This window comes from Leopardus geoffroyi, chromosome A1 (genome assembly GCF_018350155.1).
Source record: "Leopardus geoffroyi isolate Oge1 chromosome A1, O.geoffroyi_Oge1_pat1.0, whole genome shotgun sequence".
NCBI lineage: Eukaryota > Metazoa > Chordata > Mammalia > Carnivora > Felidae > Leopardus > Leopardus geoffroyi.
The window spans coordinates 213,359,736-213,380,659 of record NC_059326.1 but is presented as its reverse complement, the minus strand read 5'-3'; the positions used below and the strand labels follow the sequence as shown (position 1 = coordinate 213,380,659).

The 20,924-nt window shown below is 39.3% G+C and overlaps 1 protein-coding gene across 5 annotated transcripts in view; it reads right to left on the bottom strand.

Moving 5' to 3' along the window:
- ZFR (zinc finger RNA binding protein) overlaps positions 1 to 18,600 on the bottom strand; it is an 85,961-nt gene extending 67,361 nt beyond the window's left edge. For 2 of the 5 annotated variants that reach the window (XM_045441149.1, XM_045441169.1), the window contains exons 1-2: positions 18,438 to 18,574; positions 18,040 to 18,139 (exon numbers count right to left, since the gene is read on the bottom strand). In XM_045441149.1, the coding sequence (XP_045297105.1) occupies positions 18,040 to 18,139; positions 18,438 to 18,474 (137 nt within the window). In that variant the 5' untranslated portion in view covers positions 18,475 to 18,574. Of the gene's footprint in view, positions 1 to 18,039; positions 18,140 to 18,437 lie in introns of all 5 variants that reach the window. The other 3 variants (XM_045441180.1, XM_045441190.1, XM_045441158.1) reach the window with 2 other exon arrangements.
- Positions 18,601 to 20,924: the final 2,324 nt, after the last annotated feature.

Sequence of the window (20,924 nt, the reverse complement as noted above, 5' to 3'; positions counted from 1 at the left end):
GGCTTGAACAATAAATCTTATAATCACCCTTCCCAGTAACCATATAAAAAGTATGTCAATACCTTTAGCAATTATCATAAAGTACATGCCTAGGGCTGCCTAACCCAACTGCTCTTAGCCAGATACCTACCCATCATCTGGGCTGAAACTATATCCTCTACCAAAAGCATCATGATGAACGATGATCTAGTCCCAATTCCCAGGGGTTTAAGGGCTAGGGCAACTGTCTGCTGTTCAAAATAAAGATTCTCTGGTTATCTTAAACCCATCTGGGAAATTCTTTTTCAACTTGAAATATCCTTAGAAAAACTGCCTTTAATGTGATGTATATGACCAGCCTGGACCATACCAATTCAATTAAATATCTACTGGCTAAGTCTAAATAAGTAAGTAAATTTTAAAAAATTCAAGTTCAAATTAGTTTAAGCAAAATTAGTCTTAGGTCAAAATATTTTAAACCAAGGATTGTGCCTACTTTGGAGTGTTAGAATAAAAGGTCTTAAATTATATCCCTACATAACATTTAAGGCTTAATGGTCATTAATTTTTTAAAATAAAACTGGACAAGTAATTAAGAACCCAAGTCTTGTAATAAAAATTTATTTGTGAAATGAGAAGACTTTCATTTTCATTCAGAAGAAGCTTCCATTTAGATAATATCCTTTGTGAATAAATTAAGTCTAATAAACTTCAGTCAGTTTTAAACCAGGACAAACTAAATAATTAACCACAAAACAAACATATAAAAATATGTATAAGCAAGGTTATGAAATACTTGAAGAATCAGACATAAAATGGAAAGGTATTTCTCTTGGGGGTTGAAAAATAAAATATTTAGGGAATTATTAATATTAAAGAGTAATGACACTTTTTATATTCTTGGACTTAAACTGGAGGTTAATGGCCAGCTTTCTCCCCTTCCTTACCAGAAAGTGAAACCAACCAGAGACCTTACCACAACAGATAGCTGACCAAAATCACCAGACAGTTGGAAGAAAGCCTACTATAAACTGCAAAAGAAACAGGATTGATCCAAAGAAAATGAATATCTCAAGGCAACAAACAAGAATTTAAAAAACTCTGATTTATCCATAAAATAAAAACTTTACACTCTGGTAGAAGATAAAGTGAGGGATACAGACAAGATCAGAATATGAAAACTAGAAAAGAGAAGATAATCTAGGAAGTCCAATATCCAATTGGAAAGAATTCTGAAAAGAAAAGAAAAAAGCAAATGAAAGAAATTAAGAAATAGTATTTCCCATTCTGGAAGGGAAGCATATATTTTCAAATTTAAAGGGACTACAGAGTGCAAAATTGAATGAAAGAACTACATCTAGAGACATATAGCATTTTACAACACTTCAAGGTTTAAAAAAAAAAAAAATCTTTCAAGTCTCCAGAAAGAAAAAAAATAAGTCAGCTGTATACAAAAAAATGAAAATCAGACTTTTACTGATAACACTAGTGGCTAGAAGACAGCAGACTGTCTTAAAAATTCAAGGAAAGATGATTATTAATACAGAGTTCTGTACCCAGCTAAACCATCAAGACAGAATTATTATTTTTTTTGCATTCGAGAACTGAGTTTACTACCTATACACCACCCCCCTCTCCGAAGTAACTAACATGAGAATGTAATTCAATAAAAAATAAACCAAGAAAAAAAAAAAATGAGATCCTATAAACAGTGGATCCAAATCCAGGAGAGAGGAGAGGCCAGGTCAGCAGCTGTGCAGCAGACCGACACAGGCAATGAGCTTAGACTGTAAGTAAAAACAGTATAGAGGCCTCCAGGAGAGAAGTGTCCAGGAAAACAGGATTGGACAAGGGACAGTATACCAGGAGACTGGAAAAATCTTAAGATACAATCAAGGCACCAAAAAGATGGGGGGGGGGGGGTGGTAATCAAAGGCTTCAGCAAATATGAAATTGCTCAAGAAAGGCATGATCCTGGTAAAAGACACCACAGTTAAGCAATCAGTAGGATGTAAAAAACAAACATCCATTTGAACTTGAACCTAGGAAGATTGTTCTATTAAGTGGCACAGGGTTGTAAAAATGGAACAAACATATTAGAAATGATAATCGTACACCACCACCACTTGGCTCCACAGTAAGTACTACTACTTACAATCATAAAAGAATAAAAGTTTTTGCATTAAAGTTTCAGAATCAACCTAAATTACAGAAGACAAACTACGATTACGGAATATAACATAAATGTTAATTACAAGTACAACCACAGCTAAGTTGGGGGATGGGGTGGTGAAACAGGGAAAGTAAAGCACCAGAGTTCCAAGATTCTTTTCCTAAAATAGAGAGTACTGAGAAACTGACTACCTTTGATGGAAATGGAGTGTTGAAGTAAGAGAAATAGGCGTATCAATGAATTTGGAAGGAGAAATGAGAAGCATGAGAGAGTATGTACTAACTCCTGACTGTAGGAAGTCAAAATATAGTGCATAAAAAAGTTGATAAATTAAGATACAGAGAAGCATATGATTTCATGATATGCAGGTTAGAAATAAAACCAGAATGCACTAAAAGTAAGGGTCTCTACAAAGTGGAACTGGGAAGAAGGGAGAAGGAAAATAAGGGAATTTTTTCATTAAAAGCCCTTCTATACTATTTTATTTTTGATTACAGTATTATTACTCTAGGGGGGAGCATGGAAGTATTGGAATAGAATTCTCAAACTGGCAACTTGAATAACTGACGAACCACCCACCACAAATTTAAGATACTCCTAATTTCTACATTTCTGGCCTAACCTATACCCAACCCTGAGCCCATTTTTAGCATTTGCAAGTTCCATTAGTATGAGTTGGCTATCATACTAAAGTTATAGTCACTACTGACATTAAAACAACTATGTGTACCAATGACTTGTCCATATAAGTGGCATCTGGTAACAGGGAAAACATTTCTATACCTCTTTTTTTTTTTTAAGTTTATTTATTTAAGTAATCTCTACACCCCACATGGGACTCAAACTCACAACCCTGAAATCAAAAGTCGTATGCTCTTCAGATTGAGCCTGCCATGCTACTCTCTATACTTTTTAATCTCTATACAAGTGATTTTCAAAGTGTGATCCAAGGACTACTAGGATCCAGGAAGTTCTCCCTTTTTCAGTTACAGATTGCTTTCATGTAATTTAATCCAAATAATTTATTGCTTTCATATAATTTAATCTAAACAATTTAATAAAAATCTCTGTAAAAGTGTGAGGTAAGGCCTCTTGTCTCACTATTTTGGGGGGATAGTAATCTAGTTATTTTTCATAAAGAAATTTCGGGTTAACATGTGGTAATTTTATTCTTATTTTAAAATGACTTAATAATTTTAAGTTTTTACTTATTTTAAAATGACTTAATAATTTTAAGTTTTTACTTATTTTGAGAGACAGAGCAAGCAAGGGAGGGGCAGAGAGAGAGGGACAACAGAACCCCAAGTAGGCTCCATTCTGTCAGCACAAAGCCCAATGCAGGGCTAGAACTCTCAAACTGTGGGATCATGACCTGAGCCAAAACCAAGAGTCGGATGCTTAACCGACTGAGCCACCCAGGTGTCCCAATAAATATTTTTTTTAAATTCTAAGACAGTAAATATAACCCACATAAACAAAAGCTCTTTGGGGTCTTCAATAATTGTAACTATTAATTGTAATTGAGGGGTCCCAAAACTGTAAGCTTCAAGAACCACCATTTTATCATAGAGCATTAACTTAGAGTCTATAATGGTATTCATCATTCATTTCCCCACTCTTTAAATTATACCTTTAAACAAAAACATTTCCTTCTATTCTGTAACAGGGAAACAGTTCTCCAGGAAAATGAGCAGTGCACATGGTCAGAGCCCTATATCTGCTGCCTACAGCTGCAATAACCCTATCCAGGGCTCCAAATCTCCCACTTTGCCTACTGTGCTGCTCAACAAACATCATTTTCTGTGTTAGCAGACATGAAAGGCATTGGGAAGCAATGGCCTAGAACTCTGGGACTCCCACGAGAACCAGCACAGAAGGTGAATTAGGAAAAAATCCATTCCCCCCACTTCTTTTAAAGATTTTTAAAAAATGTTTATTTATTTTGAGGCATACGTGGGTGGAGGGACAGAGAGAAGGAGAGAGAGAATCCCAACAAGCAGGCCCTGCCCTGTCACCACAGAGGCCACACGTCAGGGCTCTTGGGGCTGGTTCCTACAAACCATGAGATCACAACCTTAGCAGAAATCAAGAGTTGGACACCCAACCAACAAAGCCACCCAGGGACCCCCATTTCCCCTTTTAAGGGAAAATTGTAAAAGAAACTACTAACTCAGCCTTGGCTCTGGGGAAAGGGGAAAGAAGTCTCCCCTGACAATTAATCACAAGCCAGCCTTCCCCTAGTTTGGGCTCTGGAATGCACATTCTCTAACTAGGAACACTCCCAGCTAAGAAGTTCGTTTAATGTATCTCTGGGCTGATAGTGCTTCCAGATGCCACAAAACACATTTTCCTCTCTAAATGCTACAATGTTCCAAGAAACAGGAGCTCTCAATAAAAACACAACAAAACCCACAAGGAAACAAGTTACTATGAGCAAGAGTTTGCAGAATAAAAAAAAAAAAATCTGAAAAGACTAGAAGCATTAGAATTATTGGATACAAAATATAAAATAAGTACACTAAAAAAAGTAAAAGAGACTATCAAAACTAAGACCAAGGACCAAGAAATTGATCAAACACAACCAGATGAATTTTTAAAAGAACAAAACTTCCAGAAACAAAATACACTATATATAAAAATTATAATCAGGAATTTAGAAAGGCATTACATAACTGATTAGACATGGCTGACAAAAAAAAAAAAAATTGTCTCCAAAATTACTTAGAATGGACAGAGACAATGAGGTGAAAAATATTAGAGGTTAAAAAATCAGGAGGAAAGAACAAAAAGTGGTAAGTTACATCTAAGTAGAGTTGCAAATGGAGAAAAAGGAAACACACCTAAAATGAATGTCTGAGATTTCCTAAAATTAATAAAAAAAACAACAATCCTGAGATTCAAGAGCCCCAACAAAGAGAAGCACTGAGGGAAAACAATTTGCCTACAGAGCCTAAGTGATGACTTCTCAATAATGAGAAACATGAGATTAAAAACACACACAACACACACACAAAATGTTACCAGTAGACCCATATTTAAGGACATTTTTAAAGATTTCCTTTAGGAAAAATGAAAATGATCTCAGAATGAATAAACTTATGTTTAAAAAGTGGTAAATATAGGGTGCCTGGGTGGCTCAGTCAGTTAAGCAACCAACTTGTGGTTTCAGCTCAGGTCATGATCTCATGATTCTTCAGTTCAAACCCCACATTGGGCTCCATACTGACAGTGCCGAGCCTGGTTGGGATTCTCTCTCTCTACCCCTCCCTGCTCATGTTCTCCTTCTCTCTCTCTCTCTCTCTCTCTCAAAATATATAAACTTAAAAAAAAAAAGTGATAGAGGTGCCTGGGTTGTTCAGTTAGTTAAGCTGCGACTTCGGCTCAGGTCATGATCTCTCTGTGAGTTCAAGCCCCTCATCGGGCTCTGTGCTGAAAGTTCAGAGCCTGGAGCCTGCTTCGGATTCTGTGTCTCCCTCTCTCTCTGCCCCTCCCCCTACTCGCACTCCCTTTCTCTCTCTCTCAAAAATAAACATTAAAAAAATTTTTTTTTAATGGTAAATATGAAAGTAAGTTTAAATAATCACTAATATGGGGCACCTGGGTGGCTCAGTTGGTTGAGCCTCTGACTCTTGATTTTGGCTCAAGGTCATGATCTCATGGATCATGGGTTCAAGCCCTCCACCCCCCTCTGCCCCTCCCCGACTTGTGCGTGCTCTCTCTTAAAATAAATAAATAACTTAAAAAAAAAATCACTGACTATATAATTTTGTTCAACAATGACTAGTTGTGGGGTTAAAAAAAAATCTAAAATATTGTATAATAATGGCACAAAATCAGGAGAGGATTAAGATTAAAGCATTTTATAGGGAAGCAAAAATAACAAAAACAGGGAGGGGCACAAAACAGAAGAGACTCTTAAATATGGAGAACAGAAGGTTGCTGGAGGGGTTGTGGGAAGGGGGATGGACTAAATGGGTAAGGGGCTTAAGGAATCTACTCCTGAAATCATTGTTGCACCATGTGCTAACTTGGATGTAAGTTATAAAAAATAAATTATAGAAAGTTTAAAAAAAAAAGGCAAGGGGCGCCTGGGTGGCGCAGTCGGTTAAGCATCCGACTTCAGCCAGGTCACGATCTCGCGGTCCGGGAGTTCGAGCCCCGAGCCCCGCGTCAGGCTCTGGGCTGATGGCTCAGAGCCTGGAGCCTGTTTCCGATTCTGTGTCTCCCTCTCTCTCTGCCCCTCCCCCGTTCATGCTCTGTCTCTCTCTGTCCCAAAAGTGAATAAACGTTGAAAAAAAATTAAAAAAAAAAAAAAAAAAAAGGCAAGAAAGAAAAATAATAAAGCATTTTAAGTCCTTATATTGTTTAGGAGAGTAAAGATAATGATTAACTTTGGACAGTGTGAAATATCCATACTAAATTTCTAGAGCAACCACTGTAAAACAGTAACAATGTTTAATACCTGATGTTGTAAAAGGAATGAGAAAAAGTTTCAATCAAGAAAATGTAGACTGCTTCTGTCACTCACATTAAAGGTGTTTTTTTTTCTCCTTTGGAAAACATACTCTGTGTGTGTGCATTATTTTTAATTTTGGATAAAATGTCAAATTGATTGATAGACAAAATGTTTTTTTCTTTTTCATGGCATTCAAAACACAATTCGATCTTTTCATGAGTCCAAATTTAATGCTCAACATTGTTGGACTTCTCTAAATTTTCCAGGTCAAATTATGGCATTTTATGTATCTACCAAAGCACTGAGAGATTTTTTCTTTTTTTTTCTAACGTTTTAATTTATTTTTGAAGGAGAGAGAGACAGAGCATGAGCAGGGGAGGAGCAGAGAGGGAGACAGAATTTGAAGCAGGCTCCAGGCTCTAAGCTGTCAGCACCGAGCTCAACATGGGGCTCGAACTCACAAACTGTGAGATCATAACCTGAGCTGAAACCAAGAACTGGACACTTAACTGACTGAGCCACCCAGGTGCCCCTGGCACTTTTTATATTTTTGAAGTCATTTAACAAATTATTTACAAAAGATTAAGGGATAATAAAAACCTATTAGAAACCCAAATTTTTATTCCATATGTTCTTGGTTTTAAAACAAACCACGTTCCCTGAGCCTAACTGCTCATCAACTTTTATGCACAAACCACAACATTTCTATCTCGTAAATGTGGAATCCAGATTTCAAATGTATCTCCAATGAGTTCTAATTTATTACTTCTGGCTCTTCTTCCTGCACCTGAACTGTCAAAATACAATACTTAAAAAGTTTTTTAGAACATTTGATGGCTCCTTTTTTTTTTTTTTTTTTTTTCTTGAGAGACAGTCATCTTCTTTGCTCCATACAAACATTTTCAATTTTAAGTCTGGAATGATCAATCTAATCAATCTTTTCCTTTCTACACCATCAACTTCCTTCTGATTATCTTTGAATACATACATACCTTCAGTATCTGTCCACTGATGAATCCTATCCAGTAAATTGTGATGCATAAACATTACAAAAAGATGAAAGAATTCTGCCACATACACTTCTAGCAAATTGAGCTGTTGAAGATCTTGTCACAGAATATTATGTAAGAAGTCCTTCCTACTGACTGATTAGATAAGAATACCATATTTACTTTTTTTTTTTTTTGAGAGAGAGACAGGAGAGGAGAGAGAGCAGGGGAGGGGCAGAGAAAGAGAGACAGAGACAGAGAGAGAGAGAGTGAGAGTGAGAGAGACACACAAGCAGGCTCTTCACTCTCGGTGCAGAGGCCAATGAGGGGCTCAAACTCACCAACCATGAGATCATGACCTGAGCGGAAATCAAGAGTCATATACTTAACCGACTGAGCCATGCAGGTGCCCTTACCATACTTACCTTTTAATCCTTAGAAAAACTTGATTTTTCACTCACTGATTCCTGACTTAAGTCACTATCATTAGTCTACAGTGATCCTGTTTTTTGGCATTCATGCTATTTATCTAATAATCGTCAAATATTTTCCTGTTAATTTTCTTTTCTTTGCCAATATGGACAAAGTATGAACAGCTTGGAATCCTCAACTGTGCTAAAGGACAAAACTAAAAGCCAACTATAATGGTAGTGTCTCTTTCATATTTCTTCAAAGATGCAAAGATGAGGACAATGCAATCAATGTCCTCCAGTTATTTCACTATTGTACTATCCTTCTAGGTGATTCCAACATTCCTCCATTTTTCTATCGTATTAATCTTTCTTAGTGTAGTTGGGAATAAGTGACAAGAGGAAATAATTCCTAGGATGATGAAACAGCAAAATGTTTCAAGACACAGAAAAGTAAAATCACTAAAATCCCATATGGTAAATCTTAAGACTTATAAAAAGGACCCAATGGATCCATACAGTAATTGCAAGATAAAATGAATTTTACTCCACTTTTAAAAATTAAGATTTTCTTTGAAGACCTCTAAAAAGGAACAAGTCATGAAATGTCAATCCTTTTAACTGTTTATAAATAGAACTGCTCAAAAAAGAAATTCACCAACTATTAGGTACAATAAAAGCTGATGGATACTATAAGGTAATTAAACCAAAGTGCCTTGTAACTTTCCAAACTCAAGAAAAAATACATTCTTCATTATTTCACAAACACATTAACATTTCTTCAGTTAAACATATGAATATTCACAGTAAGTAAAATGAAAAACAAAACAAAACTAGGGTGCCTTGGTGGCTCAGTCAGTTAAGTGACTGACTCCTCTGATTTCAGCTCAGGTCATCTCCTCACAGTTCGTGGGTTCAAGCCCCATGTGGGGCTCTGCGCTGACAGTGTGAAGCCTGCTTGGGATTCTCTGTCTCCCTTTCTCTGCCCCTTCCCTGCTTGCTCTCTCTCAAACATAAACAAACATTAAAAACAAAAAACACACAAACTAAAAATAGGCTCCTGATATTTCAGATCAATTTTTTATTGTCAAGTGTTTTACAAACTTACCAGGAGTATTTTCAGTAGTTTTTTGATTTCATAAATGTAGATAAGGAATTATAAATGTGTACAATAAGATACTGAAGTCCTTAATAAAGCTAGGATAACCAGATATTCTCAAAGTAATAGACAGCCAGTGAAGATTTTAAGCAGAAAAGTGGTGTGACTGAATTTACATTTTATGATGAGTATTCTGTTTACAATAAAAAAAAAAATGGTTTGGGATGTGTAGGACTGGGAGAGTGAGAGAAGCTATAAAGCGATCTTCATAAATAACAGCACTTCGTCCTCATCTAGATAATTATTGTTTAAAAGGTTTTTGTGTTGTTTCTTATCAAAAAAGTATTAGATTCCTTCAAATCTTTTTAAGAACATTCTTTCCCATTTAAAACTGATTACTATATCAATGTTAATGCATTTTATACAGCATATATTTTCCCAGAAATAAAAAAATATATTAAAATTTTTATTTTCACTTAATTGATCTTCCCAATACTTTAAGCCCCTTTGATCTCTAGGGCCCTCAAGAACTTATTTGAATACTAAATTAGACCATAAAACTTTTTCAGTTTGTTTTTGTTTTTGAGCCCCCAGGACCAAGGTCCAAGGTGTGTGGACAGAAATGCAGGTTTCTAGCAAGGACTCAGGACACAGGGAGTGAAGTTACCCCATCCACCCTGCAGTGAGGCTGAGAAGCTGGGAGAAGGCCTTCCCCCCTCCAGGAACTCTGTGCATGCCCTACTTATTTCTTTCTCTGGCCTTACCTTAAACACAGATGTTTCCCAAGTTTGTAACCATGGCTTTATTTTTTCTATTTTTCTCTCATTCGTTCAAAATTTTTTACTAAATGACGTATGCCAGCCATTGTACTTTCTCTGGTTTCATCCATGCTCAACAACTAAATGGGGCATCACTACCATATGAATGATATCCAGATTTACACTACCAACCCTTATCCCTTTCTTAAGCTCCATTCCAAATGTCTACTGAATATAATAGCTAACACTGATGGGGATGTAATATATGCCAGGGACTGTTCCCAGCATTTTGCAAATACTATGTCATTGAATTATCAAAACAACACAATGGAGAATGTAGAAGCCTCCCAGGATGCTGATAATGTTTTTGTTTTTAATCTGGATGCTGTTTATACAGGTAAAGTTTAGTATATGACAGTTCATCAAGCTATACTGTGCAGTTTTTCTATATGTTGTACTTCAACATAGAACTTTCTAAAAATCTCAATCCTATGAAGAAAGGAACAATATTTTCTCCAGTTTAAAGATGAAGCTTAAATATCAAGAGACTGCCCATGGTTACATGGCAAGTAGTACAGGGAACCAGGATTCACCTCAGGTAGTCTGACTTCAAAGTCATTCCACTCTCAATCATATCAAGCATCATACATTGCCTTCCTGGCTCAACACATTTCCTTTGTCTAAAATGATCTTCCCTCAATTTTCAGAATGAAAGACCATGGAAGTGCATCTCAAACTCCATAGTGAGAATCCTCCAATTCCCCATTTTAGTATTTCATTTAAACTCAAGTATGATCATTATCATGGCATGGTTATTTGCAGGATTATTTGTCCTCCCACAGGACATCCCACAAAAGCATAAACTCCTTGAATACAGAGACTGCACATATATATTGTAGATATTCACTAAATATTACATGTTACTCCCTAAAAATGTATTTTAATATACATATTATATAGGAAATATTTTTTAAAGCCCAATGTAATCTTTATTTTATTAGTATGTCTTCTACAAGCCTGAATTAAAGAGCTGCACTGCACATAGCTTTCACACAGCACTAAGAAATACTATACTCTGAACAGTGACCCTAATTCTGAGGAAGGAGTGCCAAGGGCAATTTATGGCCAAGCATAGTGGGTGCACTGCACACCTTCAATCATTTAGCTAAGTAATTCCAACATACTTTGTCAATTACTACACTTACAAGCCCAAGGCCTGTCTTCTGATTAACATGATGGTGTACTTCTGAAAACTAATTTGGCTGATTTAACGAATATGTCTATTTAAACAGCTATACATTATAATCCAACTGCTCATAAGCATAATTCTATCTCTGGGATCTCTGTTTTATTCCGGTTATCTATTTGTCTATCCCTGTAACTGATTAATATGACATTCTCCTGTTTAATAAAGTTTGGGTATGTGATAATACAAGACCTTCCTTGTCATATCTTACAAGACTGTTACGACTACTTTTGGACAAACACTATTTTCATTACCAACATTAGAATCTCTTTATCAAGTTAACCCCTGTGCCCCAAGACTGTTGATTTTTATTGGAATTGCATTATATAGATTACATAGAAGAAAGTTGATAACTTGATTGTATTTTTTCACTCCACGGACCCAGTCCATCCTCATTTATTTATGTATTCTTTTATGGCCTTTATATCCTAATGTATTTTTTCCTTAAGTGTTTTGTAGATCTCATTAGTTCTATTTCTACTTAATAGGTTTTGTGCCTATATAAAAAAAGATTTATTTTGAAATTTAATAATCTAACACAATATTGCTGAAACAGGAATGTTACCAATTCCTGCCTGATTATAGATTCAGAAAATTTGCTAAGTACTTACTATTTCTCTTATTTTTGTCTGTTGGCTGCAAATAAAATAATCATGTTGCTTGCAAATAAAAAATTTCCGGGGTGCCTGGGTGGCTTGGTTAAGTGTCTGATTCTTGATTTCTGCTCAGGTCATGATCTCAAGGTTGGTCATGAAATTGTGCCCCTGGTCAGGCTTAGCATGGAGCCTGCTTGGCATCTTTCTCTCTCTCTCTGCCCCTCCCCTGCTCATTCTCTCTCAAAATAAATAAGCTTAAAAAAAATCTCCTTCCTTCCTTCCCCATTAAAATGACACGGTGGCAGGGTGGGTAGGGGAGTGGGAAGCACCTGGGTGGTTCAGTAGGCTGAGCATCTGACTCTTGATTTTGGCTCAGGTCATGATCTCACATTTGGAGAGACTCCCACTGACAGCACAGAACCTGCCTGGGATTCTCTCCCTTGTGCGCGCACTCTCGCTCTCTCTCTCTCTCCCTCCCCTCCCCTCAAGTGTCCTCCTCTTAAACATTTAAAAATAAGTAAAATAAGGGGCGCCTGGGTGGCGCAGTCGGTTAAGCGTCCAACTTCAGCCAGGTCACGATCTCGCGGTCCGTGAGTTCGAGCCCCGCGTCGGGCTCTGGGCTGATGGCTCAGAGCCTGGAGGCTGTTTCTGATTCTGTGTCTCCCTCTCTCTCTGCCCCTCCCCCGTTCATGCTCTGTCTCTCTCTGTCCCAAAAATAAATAAACGTTGAAAAAAAAAATTAAAAAAAAAAAAAAAAATAAGTAAAATAAAAAAAACAAAATGACACAAATTGAGGCCCATCAATTGATACTCAATTACCTACTTTTAAAACATTTTACCTTGAGATTATGAAACTCTATACATTAAATATATGAAAGACATCAACTAATGAATCCCTTTAAAACCCTTATAGTATTATTCAAATATCTATACTTCATAGAAAACTAACATTGGTAAAATGCCTACTGAAAATCAGGACCAGGGTAGGAAGTTTTTATATTTAATCTTCACCTCAAGGTAAGTCAGGTGAGGGAACAGTCTCAGAAAGATGAAGTGATTTGGCCAAATGACTGATGGGATAGAGCTGAGATTCAAATCTGAAGTCTCACAAGCTCCGAATTCATGTTCTTCCCATTAGAGTATACTGTAAAGCAGTTTACAAAAGCACAGTCAAGCATACACCTTAAACATTCTCTACAGGAATATTTTGGCTCACACTACCCTTAAGGCTACTAATAACATAGGCAAGAAATATCATCAATGTAACAGTAGTAATCCTTTTGGAAAGAAAATTTTCATTATTTCAAACTCATTCAAGCATTATGAATCCTAAGATCTCTGATTCAACAATGAAAGAGCTGATATAATTAGCAGTTGCAGAATTTTTTTTATAGAGCCAGTAAATTTCCATCACCGTGATTGGTTTCAAAAACCTGTTCACCTGGTTTTTCACCTTCTCAGTTAGGGATTACTCCTTTTTTACCCTACTAATGTTACTCTCATTCTTTCCTCAAGAGAGTATTCTTAACACTATATTCAAAATAAACTAAAAAGGAAAGAAAAAAAAAATTCACCAGCTATCAACCTACCCAAGTTATCTTAGTGATGTGAGGAGATACTTAACCTTTAGGAACAGATATACTAAACAGATCTTAAGAATCACTGATGAGATGCCTTCTTTTGAATTAGCAGATGCTGAATTTAAACTAATGTCCAGATGATAGTCAAAATCCACTTAAACATTTATCCTTAAACAACATTTGCTAAGATTCTAAGAATATGGGGGTAAAGTAATTATTTTATATCTTTATAAAATCTCTACCCAAAAGCCTTTAAATTCAATAAATATTAGATATAAAAAGGGTAAAAAAGAAAGTTACCAAATGATTTTTTCAAATAGCTAACTTTAAATTATTCAATGATACATTATGAATTATATATAGGAGAAAGAAAATTAGTTTAAGCAAAAGCTAAAGATTTAGGTTATCCAGGTAACAAATAGCTTGATTAGATAGAAAGAGGACAAGGAACTTGTATGTCCAAGGCTTGTCTAAATAATAAAGGGAGGGGCGCCTAAGTGGCTCAGTCAGTCAAGCTCTGATTTTGGCTCAGGTTTGTGAGTTCCAGCCCCCTGTAGGGCTCCGTGCTGACAGCTCAGACAGAGCCTGAAGTCTGCTTCAGATTCTAGGTCTCCCTCTCTCTGCCCCTCCCCTGTTCATGCTTGCTCTCTTTCTCTCTCTTTCTCTCTCTCTCTCAAAAATAAACATTAAAATAAAAAAAATTATAAATAAATAAGGGAAATTGGCTATTTAAAACTCTCAAAGAAATGTTTATGTCCTATTAATAGTAAAATATAATGGGATTATATTACTATTTTATTATGTATATAATACACATAATATATATTATTTTACACGTTTATTACATATACATGTATCTGTATATGCCACAACCCCTTTCAAAAAGTAAAAACTATGAGAACTTCTCTATCACTGCCAATGAATGAATTAAAAAATTGATTTGAGCCTATGTAACTATCAGAAAACTTTTTTTTCTATTGAGAACTATCTTTCCCCACATTCTTTGCTACACTAAGTCTTCATAACTGTTGAAATACTTTTTTCCAAGATTGCAAAATTAAATTTATCTGAAAGTCTTTCTTCTCAAACAAAAAAGGTTAGCTCTACTAAAGCAGGTTACCTACCCAACCAAGTCCCCCCCCCTTTCTGCCATGAAGCCATCCTATTTTCTCACCATACTTCTTATCTGCTTCATCCTGTGCCCCACAAATTAATACTACCAGAAACACATACATCTAAACACATAAACTAATACTTAAAAGTATTTTGATTTCTTCATTTCGAAGGAGGAAAAAAGGTAAAAAAAAAAAAAAGAAAAGATTTTATCTGCAACAGTGGCTAATAAGCATAGGTTTATTTACTTGCCTTAAAAAAATACAAAAAGAAAAACAGTAGCTGATGGAACATGTAGCACAAGGACTGAGTGCTTATCATGAAAATACTTAATATGCATTATACAAATAAAAAACTTAGTTTATTTAGAAGTTAGCAATGAGAAGTAGAACTTACAGCCTTACACAGACAGCTATAACCAAGAAAACTAAGAACTAGAATGAAATGCAGACTTAGGTTACTTTGTTACTTGTATTCAATGAGTTATTTGTATTTGATTCAACACATTATCCACAAGTAAATGCTTAAAATTTCCAAGTTTGCATCCTTTAAATTAAAATAAAAAACAAAAACTAACAACAAAAACTTGCAAAGTAAGCCCTTGGTCTTCCATGTCTACAAGTTACATTATAGTGATTTCTAGACAGGAAGAAAAATAAGCATCATCACTGCATTTTTTGTATATGCTTTTATTATTAATGCTATTTATCTTCCTTGAGCTGCAGGATTAGCATTATTGGCCTGATTTCTTTCCATAAAAGCAAACAATTTGCCATGTACTATATCTATATACAAGGACAGAACATATTAATAATTAGTTTTGCTGGCATATGCATAAATAAGTATAGTTAAAAGACTAGTATTTCCTTATTAGACATATAGATAAAATTTAGTAATTTGGATGGTTGTTACAGTTTACTGAAACTTGAGATTCAAAGCCAATAGAAAAATTAGGTACAGAAATTCTGTACTACTTTTCTATACTGGGATAAAACACATACATACAACTATTTTATCAAAAAAATGATTAAGTGGGGCGCCTGGGTGGCTCAGTAGGGTTAGGCATCCAACCCTTGATTTCGGCTCAAGTCATGATCTCATAGATGGTGGGGTAGAGCCCTACATCGGAACTCTGTGCTGACAGTGCAGAGCCTGCTGGGGATTCTCTCTCTCCTCTCTCCCTGCCCCTCCTTTCCCCCACCTCTCAAAATATAAATGAACTTAAAAAAAAAAAAAAAAAGTTCTTTAAATCTTTAAGTTAGCATTTCCTCTCCCATTTTTTTTTTAACATTTTATTTATTTTTGGGAGACAGACAGAGTGTGAGTGGGGGAAGGGCAGAGAGAGAGGGGGAGACCCAGAATCTGAAGCAGGTTCCAGGCTCTGAGCTGTCAGCAGAGACCAATGCGGGGCTTGAACCCATGAACTGTGAGATCATTACTTGAGCCAAAGTGGGATGCTTAACAGACTGAGCCACCTAGACACCCCTCCTCCCCCATTTCTATCTGTAGGTCTGGACTAGAAAACAATTATTTCAAAACTGCCAAAGAACCCATTCTATTTTCAGCAAACAATCCCAAAATCTATCACTCTGCCCATAGTAACAACAAAAATACTGGGTGAAACAAGTAAAATTTTTAATGGTTAAATACAGCTTTGTCTAGAACACATAGTACTTGGTAGCACAGGATTTATGGCACAGATGCTGATTAGCTAGCTTGTTTTCCAGGAAAAGAAAATGGTTTTTTTCCCCTCTCTCCATGAAAATTATTAGCTCTAAAAGATTTTTATCAAAGTAACTGATGCTTTGTTAGTAGCAAAGAATTTGTTAGTGTTTGAAAAGCCCCAAGATCTTGCCCCCAATATTTTCTGGAATGTCTCAAGATAAAACAGATTTGTAAAAATTGCCACATGCGTTTAAGAAATTCAACGATTACAGGGGCACCTGAGTGGCTCAGTCGGTTAAGTGTCCGACTTTGGTTCAAGTCATTATCTCAGGGCTTGTGAGTTCAAGTGCCGGGATTCCGGCTCTGCGCTGACAGCTCAGAGGCTGCAGCCTGCTTTGGATTCTGTCTCCATCTCCCTCTGCCCCTACCCACCTCCGCATACTCTCTCAAATATAAACAAACATTAAAAAAAAAAAAAAAAGGAATTCAACAATTATAAAAATTTAATACCAATTTTTTAAATAAAATGTACATTTACACATTTTAATATCTCTTAAAACCAATGGGGTCTTAAGCACTGTATACTTTAATTGGCAACAACTTTCTTTGGTGATATATAAAATAAAGCATACATAAGCGGTATCTTAGAATTCCATGAAATATAGCAACCTTTTCAGAATTACAAGCTTTTACTCAAGAAGACAGCCGAGTATCTCATTTTACAGATGAGGAAAATGAAAGCCCAAACAAGTGATGCCCCCAACGACATAAAATCAAGAGGAAAAAAGACATGGAAGCCAGGTCTTCTGATTCCCAGTGATGCCCTTTGCATTACACAACCTAACACCTGAAGTTAAGGAGATAAAAAAATTCCCTGGGTTTAACCAAATAGTTAACACACATATCTAATATATCTCTTTCTATAAAAAGCTGGTCGCTTAGGAGCCCTGTAGGTTTATGGCCTGAATCTGAACACAATGTCTCAGACTGACTCAAAAGCAACAACGACCACAAAAAAAAAAAAAAAAAAAAAATCTAGCGCGTTTTTCTCTTTTGATAAGATGTATAATGAACTACTGACACTTCAGGAATTAGAGCTTCCCTTAAGGTACAGATTTCATTGGATGCATCACAATGTCAGTACAATCTCACTCGAACCCCCCCCCCCAACCCGCCCCCATACTCGAGGAAAAAGACCCGCCAAGGGGAATTATTACCACCTCCCACCCCCCGGCCTAAACTCAATAGCTAGAATAAGGCCATGGATTCATTTATCAGTACTAGAAACTTCGCACATCTTTACCAGTCTACCAACTACAAATTCACAGGTGGTTGGTATGTTTACATCTCTCCCTAGAGGAAAAACTAAAGGAACCCAATGTAGTTGACACCCGCGGTTTGTTTGCAGGTTTCGAGAGGAGGGACAGGAGGAGCCGAAGGAGAAGGTACCCGAGAAAACGACACGTTATCTGGCTCAAGGGGCCTCTGCACTGGGCGAAGACTGGCGCACGGGAGGCGTCGCGGAACAGGCCGGTGGGCAGTGCGACTCGGCGCTCCCCTGCGCCCACCCTCTCCATTCCCCAAGTGGGAGGGGGTTCAGAGGTGGGAACTGGACAGGCGGGGCGGAGACTGGGGGGGAGATCCGAGCCCCGGCCTCGCTTCCCTCCCTTAGCCGGCCGGGCGGGGGTGGCGGCTGGGCTCCGAGGCCGCGGGAGGCCATTTTAGCTGCGGGGCCGCCGAAAGCCCCGGCGGCCCTCCACGTCCCAACACCTCGGCGGTCTCTCGCTCCCGCCCCCACCGAGGGGGCCCCTCCCCGTCGCGGGCCGAGCGGGGCGGGAGAGGCCGCCGGGCCGGGCCCGTCTCGGGCCGGGACTCGGGGGCGCCGGGCGGGGGCCGGCGCGGGGGCGTTGTGTCGGCGGGATGTGGGCGGAAGAGCGAGCAGGGGGAAAGAAGGGAGAGGGCGGGGAGCCGTTACCTATACTGGGCCGCAGCCGCCGCCGCCGCCGCCCCGCTGTGGGTGAATCCAAAGTAGTTGCCGGTCGCCATTTTGGCATCTTCCCCCAGCCGGCTGGGCACTGCGGCGGGCACGGAGAGTCGGGTCCCATGGCGGGAGGAGAGGCGCAGAGGGGCAGAGACGCCGAGGGAGGGAAAGGGAGAGAGAGAGGCGCTATGAGAAGCCGCCCTCGCCGGGCCGGGGCCAGGGCCGCGGCCGCGCCGCCTCCCCCTCCCGCCTCGCACTCCCTCACTCACTCGCACGCCCCGGTGGCGGCCGCCGCCTCCTCCCTGGAGCCAGCCCCAACCCCCGCGCCTCCCCGCGGCCCCGGGCCGGGGAAGGGGCCGGGCAGGGACCTCGGCGGGGCACATTATACTCACCATAGGTGAAAGAAACTACAGGGCATATGGGAATCATGGGCTCGGGCTGCTGCTGCTGAACTCTGAACTCTCACCCACTGCCTCCCTCCTCTGCCCCGCTCCTCCTCAGCGGAGAACAGACCGCCGCCTCCCGCCGCACTGCGCAGGCGCCCCCGCGCTCGGCACCCTGGGAGGTGTAGTCCCGGTCGCCTTAGCGGCTCTGGCGGGCGCGTGCCAGGGCCTTGGCCGAGGCGGGCGGGGGAAGCTGACGGGCGAAGGCGGGCCTGGTCTCCCCCAAAGTGATGGTGACTACGAAACGCAACAGGGGCGATAGAGGAGCGTGCGAGCAGCGCCTCGCCCCAACGGTGGGGGGGGGGGGGTGGGATTAGGGAGAGATTGGAAAGAGTGACGCCTGTTAGCTTTCTCTTACTTTTCACTCTCACTTTTGCGTGTATGCAGTATTCTTTACCTTTCAGTCCTTCTCGCTTTTGCACTTTTAATTAGAATTTGAGCTGGACTAATTTGGATGCTTCCTTAATTCTCTCATTCCTGCTTCTGATTCCTAGCTTCCTAGGGGAGGAAATGCCTGAGGAGGAGAGAAAAATTGCTGTTGTGTTGAGCTGTAAGCACACCCCCAAACACCCCTTCGGAACACCGTCTCCGCCCATCTACACCCACTCCTTGAGTCCTTCAACTTAAGTTGAGCCCCGCCCCCACCTCAAAGTGTCAGGCTAGGTCCTGGAGATGTATCAGTGAAGAAAATGAAGACCCTTGTGCACATAGAATTTACCTTCTGGGGAGGGAGGTGGAGAGTGTCAGACAATCGCAAATTGTGTGGTGGATGGTGATTGCGGCTTTAAGAATAAAGTCGGATAAAAAGGAGGGAGGTATTATTTTACGTAGGGTGTGGATAGAGCGACCACTTGGGTAGAGCCTTGAAGGAAATGAGGGAAGAGCCCGGTAAATACCTGAAGGACAGCAAATGGAGAGTCCTAAAGCCAAGTGCTTAAGAGCAGCAAGGAAGTTAGTCTGACTGGAGTTGAGTGGTAAGGATACAGGATCTTCTGAAAGGTCCTTGGTAGGGATGCCAGGTCTTTCATGGTAAGGACAGAATACTCTCTCCCATGCAAGCATCTCTTTCTTCCACTGCTTTCTCACTGTTTTCTCTTTGCTTTCCCAGTTCATTTCCAATCATTCTCTTTCCTGTTACAGTCCTTCCTTCTTGCCTCCCATTAATGCATAAGTGCTCCATTTCACCTCTTGCTCATCTTCTCCATGCCCGTGCCCCAGACCCTTTGCTACTGGCCTCTCTTCAATGTTTATTATTTATTAAAATCATTTATTAAAAAAATAACGATTTTTTAAGTTAAAAAAAATTTTTTAACATTTATTTATTATTGAGAGACAGAGAGACACTGAGGATGAGCAAGGAAGGGACAGAGAGAGGGGGAGACACAGAATGTGAAGCAGGCTCCAGGCTCTGAGCTGTCAGCACAAGGTCCGATGCGGGGCTCAAACTCACAAACTGAGATCATGACCTGAGCCGAAGTCGGACGCTCAACCAACCGAGCCACCCAAGTGCCCCCCATTTTTAAAAGTTTATTTCAGTCATCTCTACAGCCCAATGTGGGGCTCAATCTCACAACCTAGAGATCAAGAGTCACATGCTCCTCCATCTGAGCCAGGCAGGTGCCCCTCCTCAGTGTTTAATATGAGCACTAAAAAGAAATGCAGGGGAGCCTGGGTGGCTCAGTCAGTTGAGTGTTGACTCTTGATTTCAGCTCAGGTCACAGTAAGGGGATCAAGCCCCAAATCCAGCTCCACAGTGGGCATGAAGCCTGCTGGGGATTTTCTTTCTCCCTCTCCCTCTGCCCCTTCCTTGCTCGTGCTTTCTGTCTCTCTCTCTGTCTCTCTCAAATAGTAATAATAATAATAATAATAATAAACAATAATTTTTTGAAAAGAGAAATGCAAAGGGTGAATCAGAACTCATCATGAAGTTTAGGGCTTTATCCCACCTCCCTATGCCAGAGCAGAAACAATACCTCAGTTCCTATTTGTGCCAACCTGTCTCCCCCACACCTCCTACAAAGGTGCAAGTTCTAAGAACCTGTCTGACTTATCCTATTACTCATTTCAAAAAAGAGAAAATGTAGAACATTGGGGGGAAAAAAATCAATGTCATTGTTTTTGACAATACTGGTGTTTCCCTAGGCAGAAGTTCTTTGCAGTCCAAGTGTGTTGCTAGGAAAAAATATCTCCTACACATAGGGTATTAGAACTGCATTTTCAACGTAATTTGTCTTGAACTTCATGGAGCAATAAAGCTTTTAAGGCACTGACTATCACTGCTTTGATAAACTTGCACTATTAGTTCCTAGGCTACTTGAATAAAACTGGAGGAGAAAAGACAGGTGTTAATCACCTAAGATTATTTTTAGGCCAATTTTATGCTTGGCAGGCCTTTAGGGGCTGGAAGAGGGCTGCTGGCACACCCCAATGAGCAAG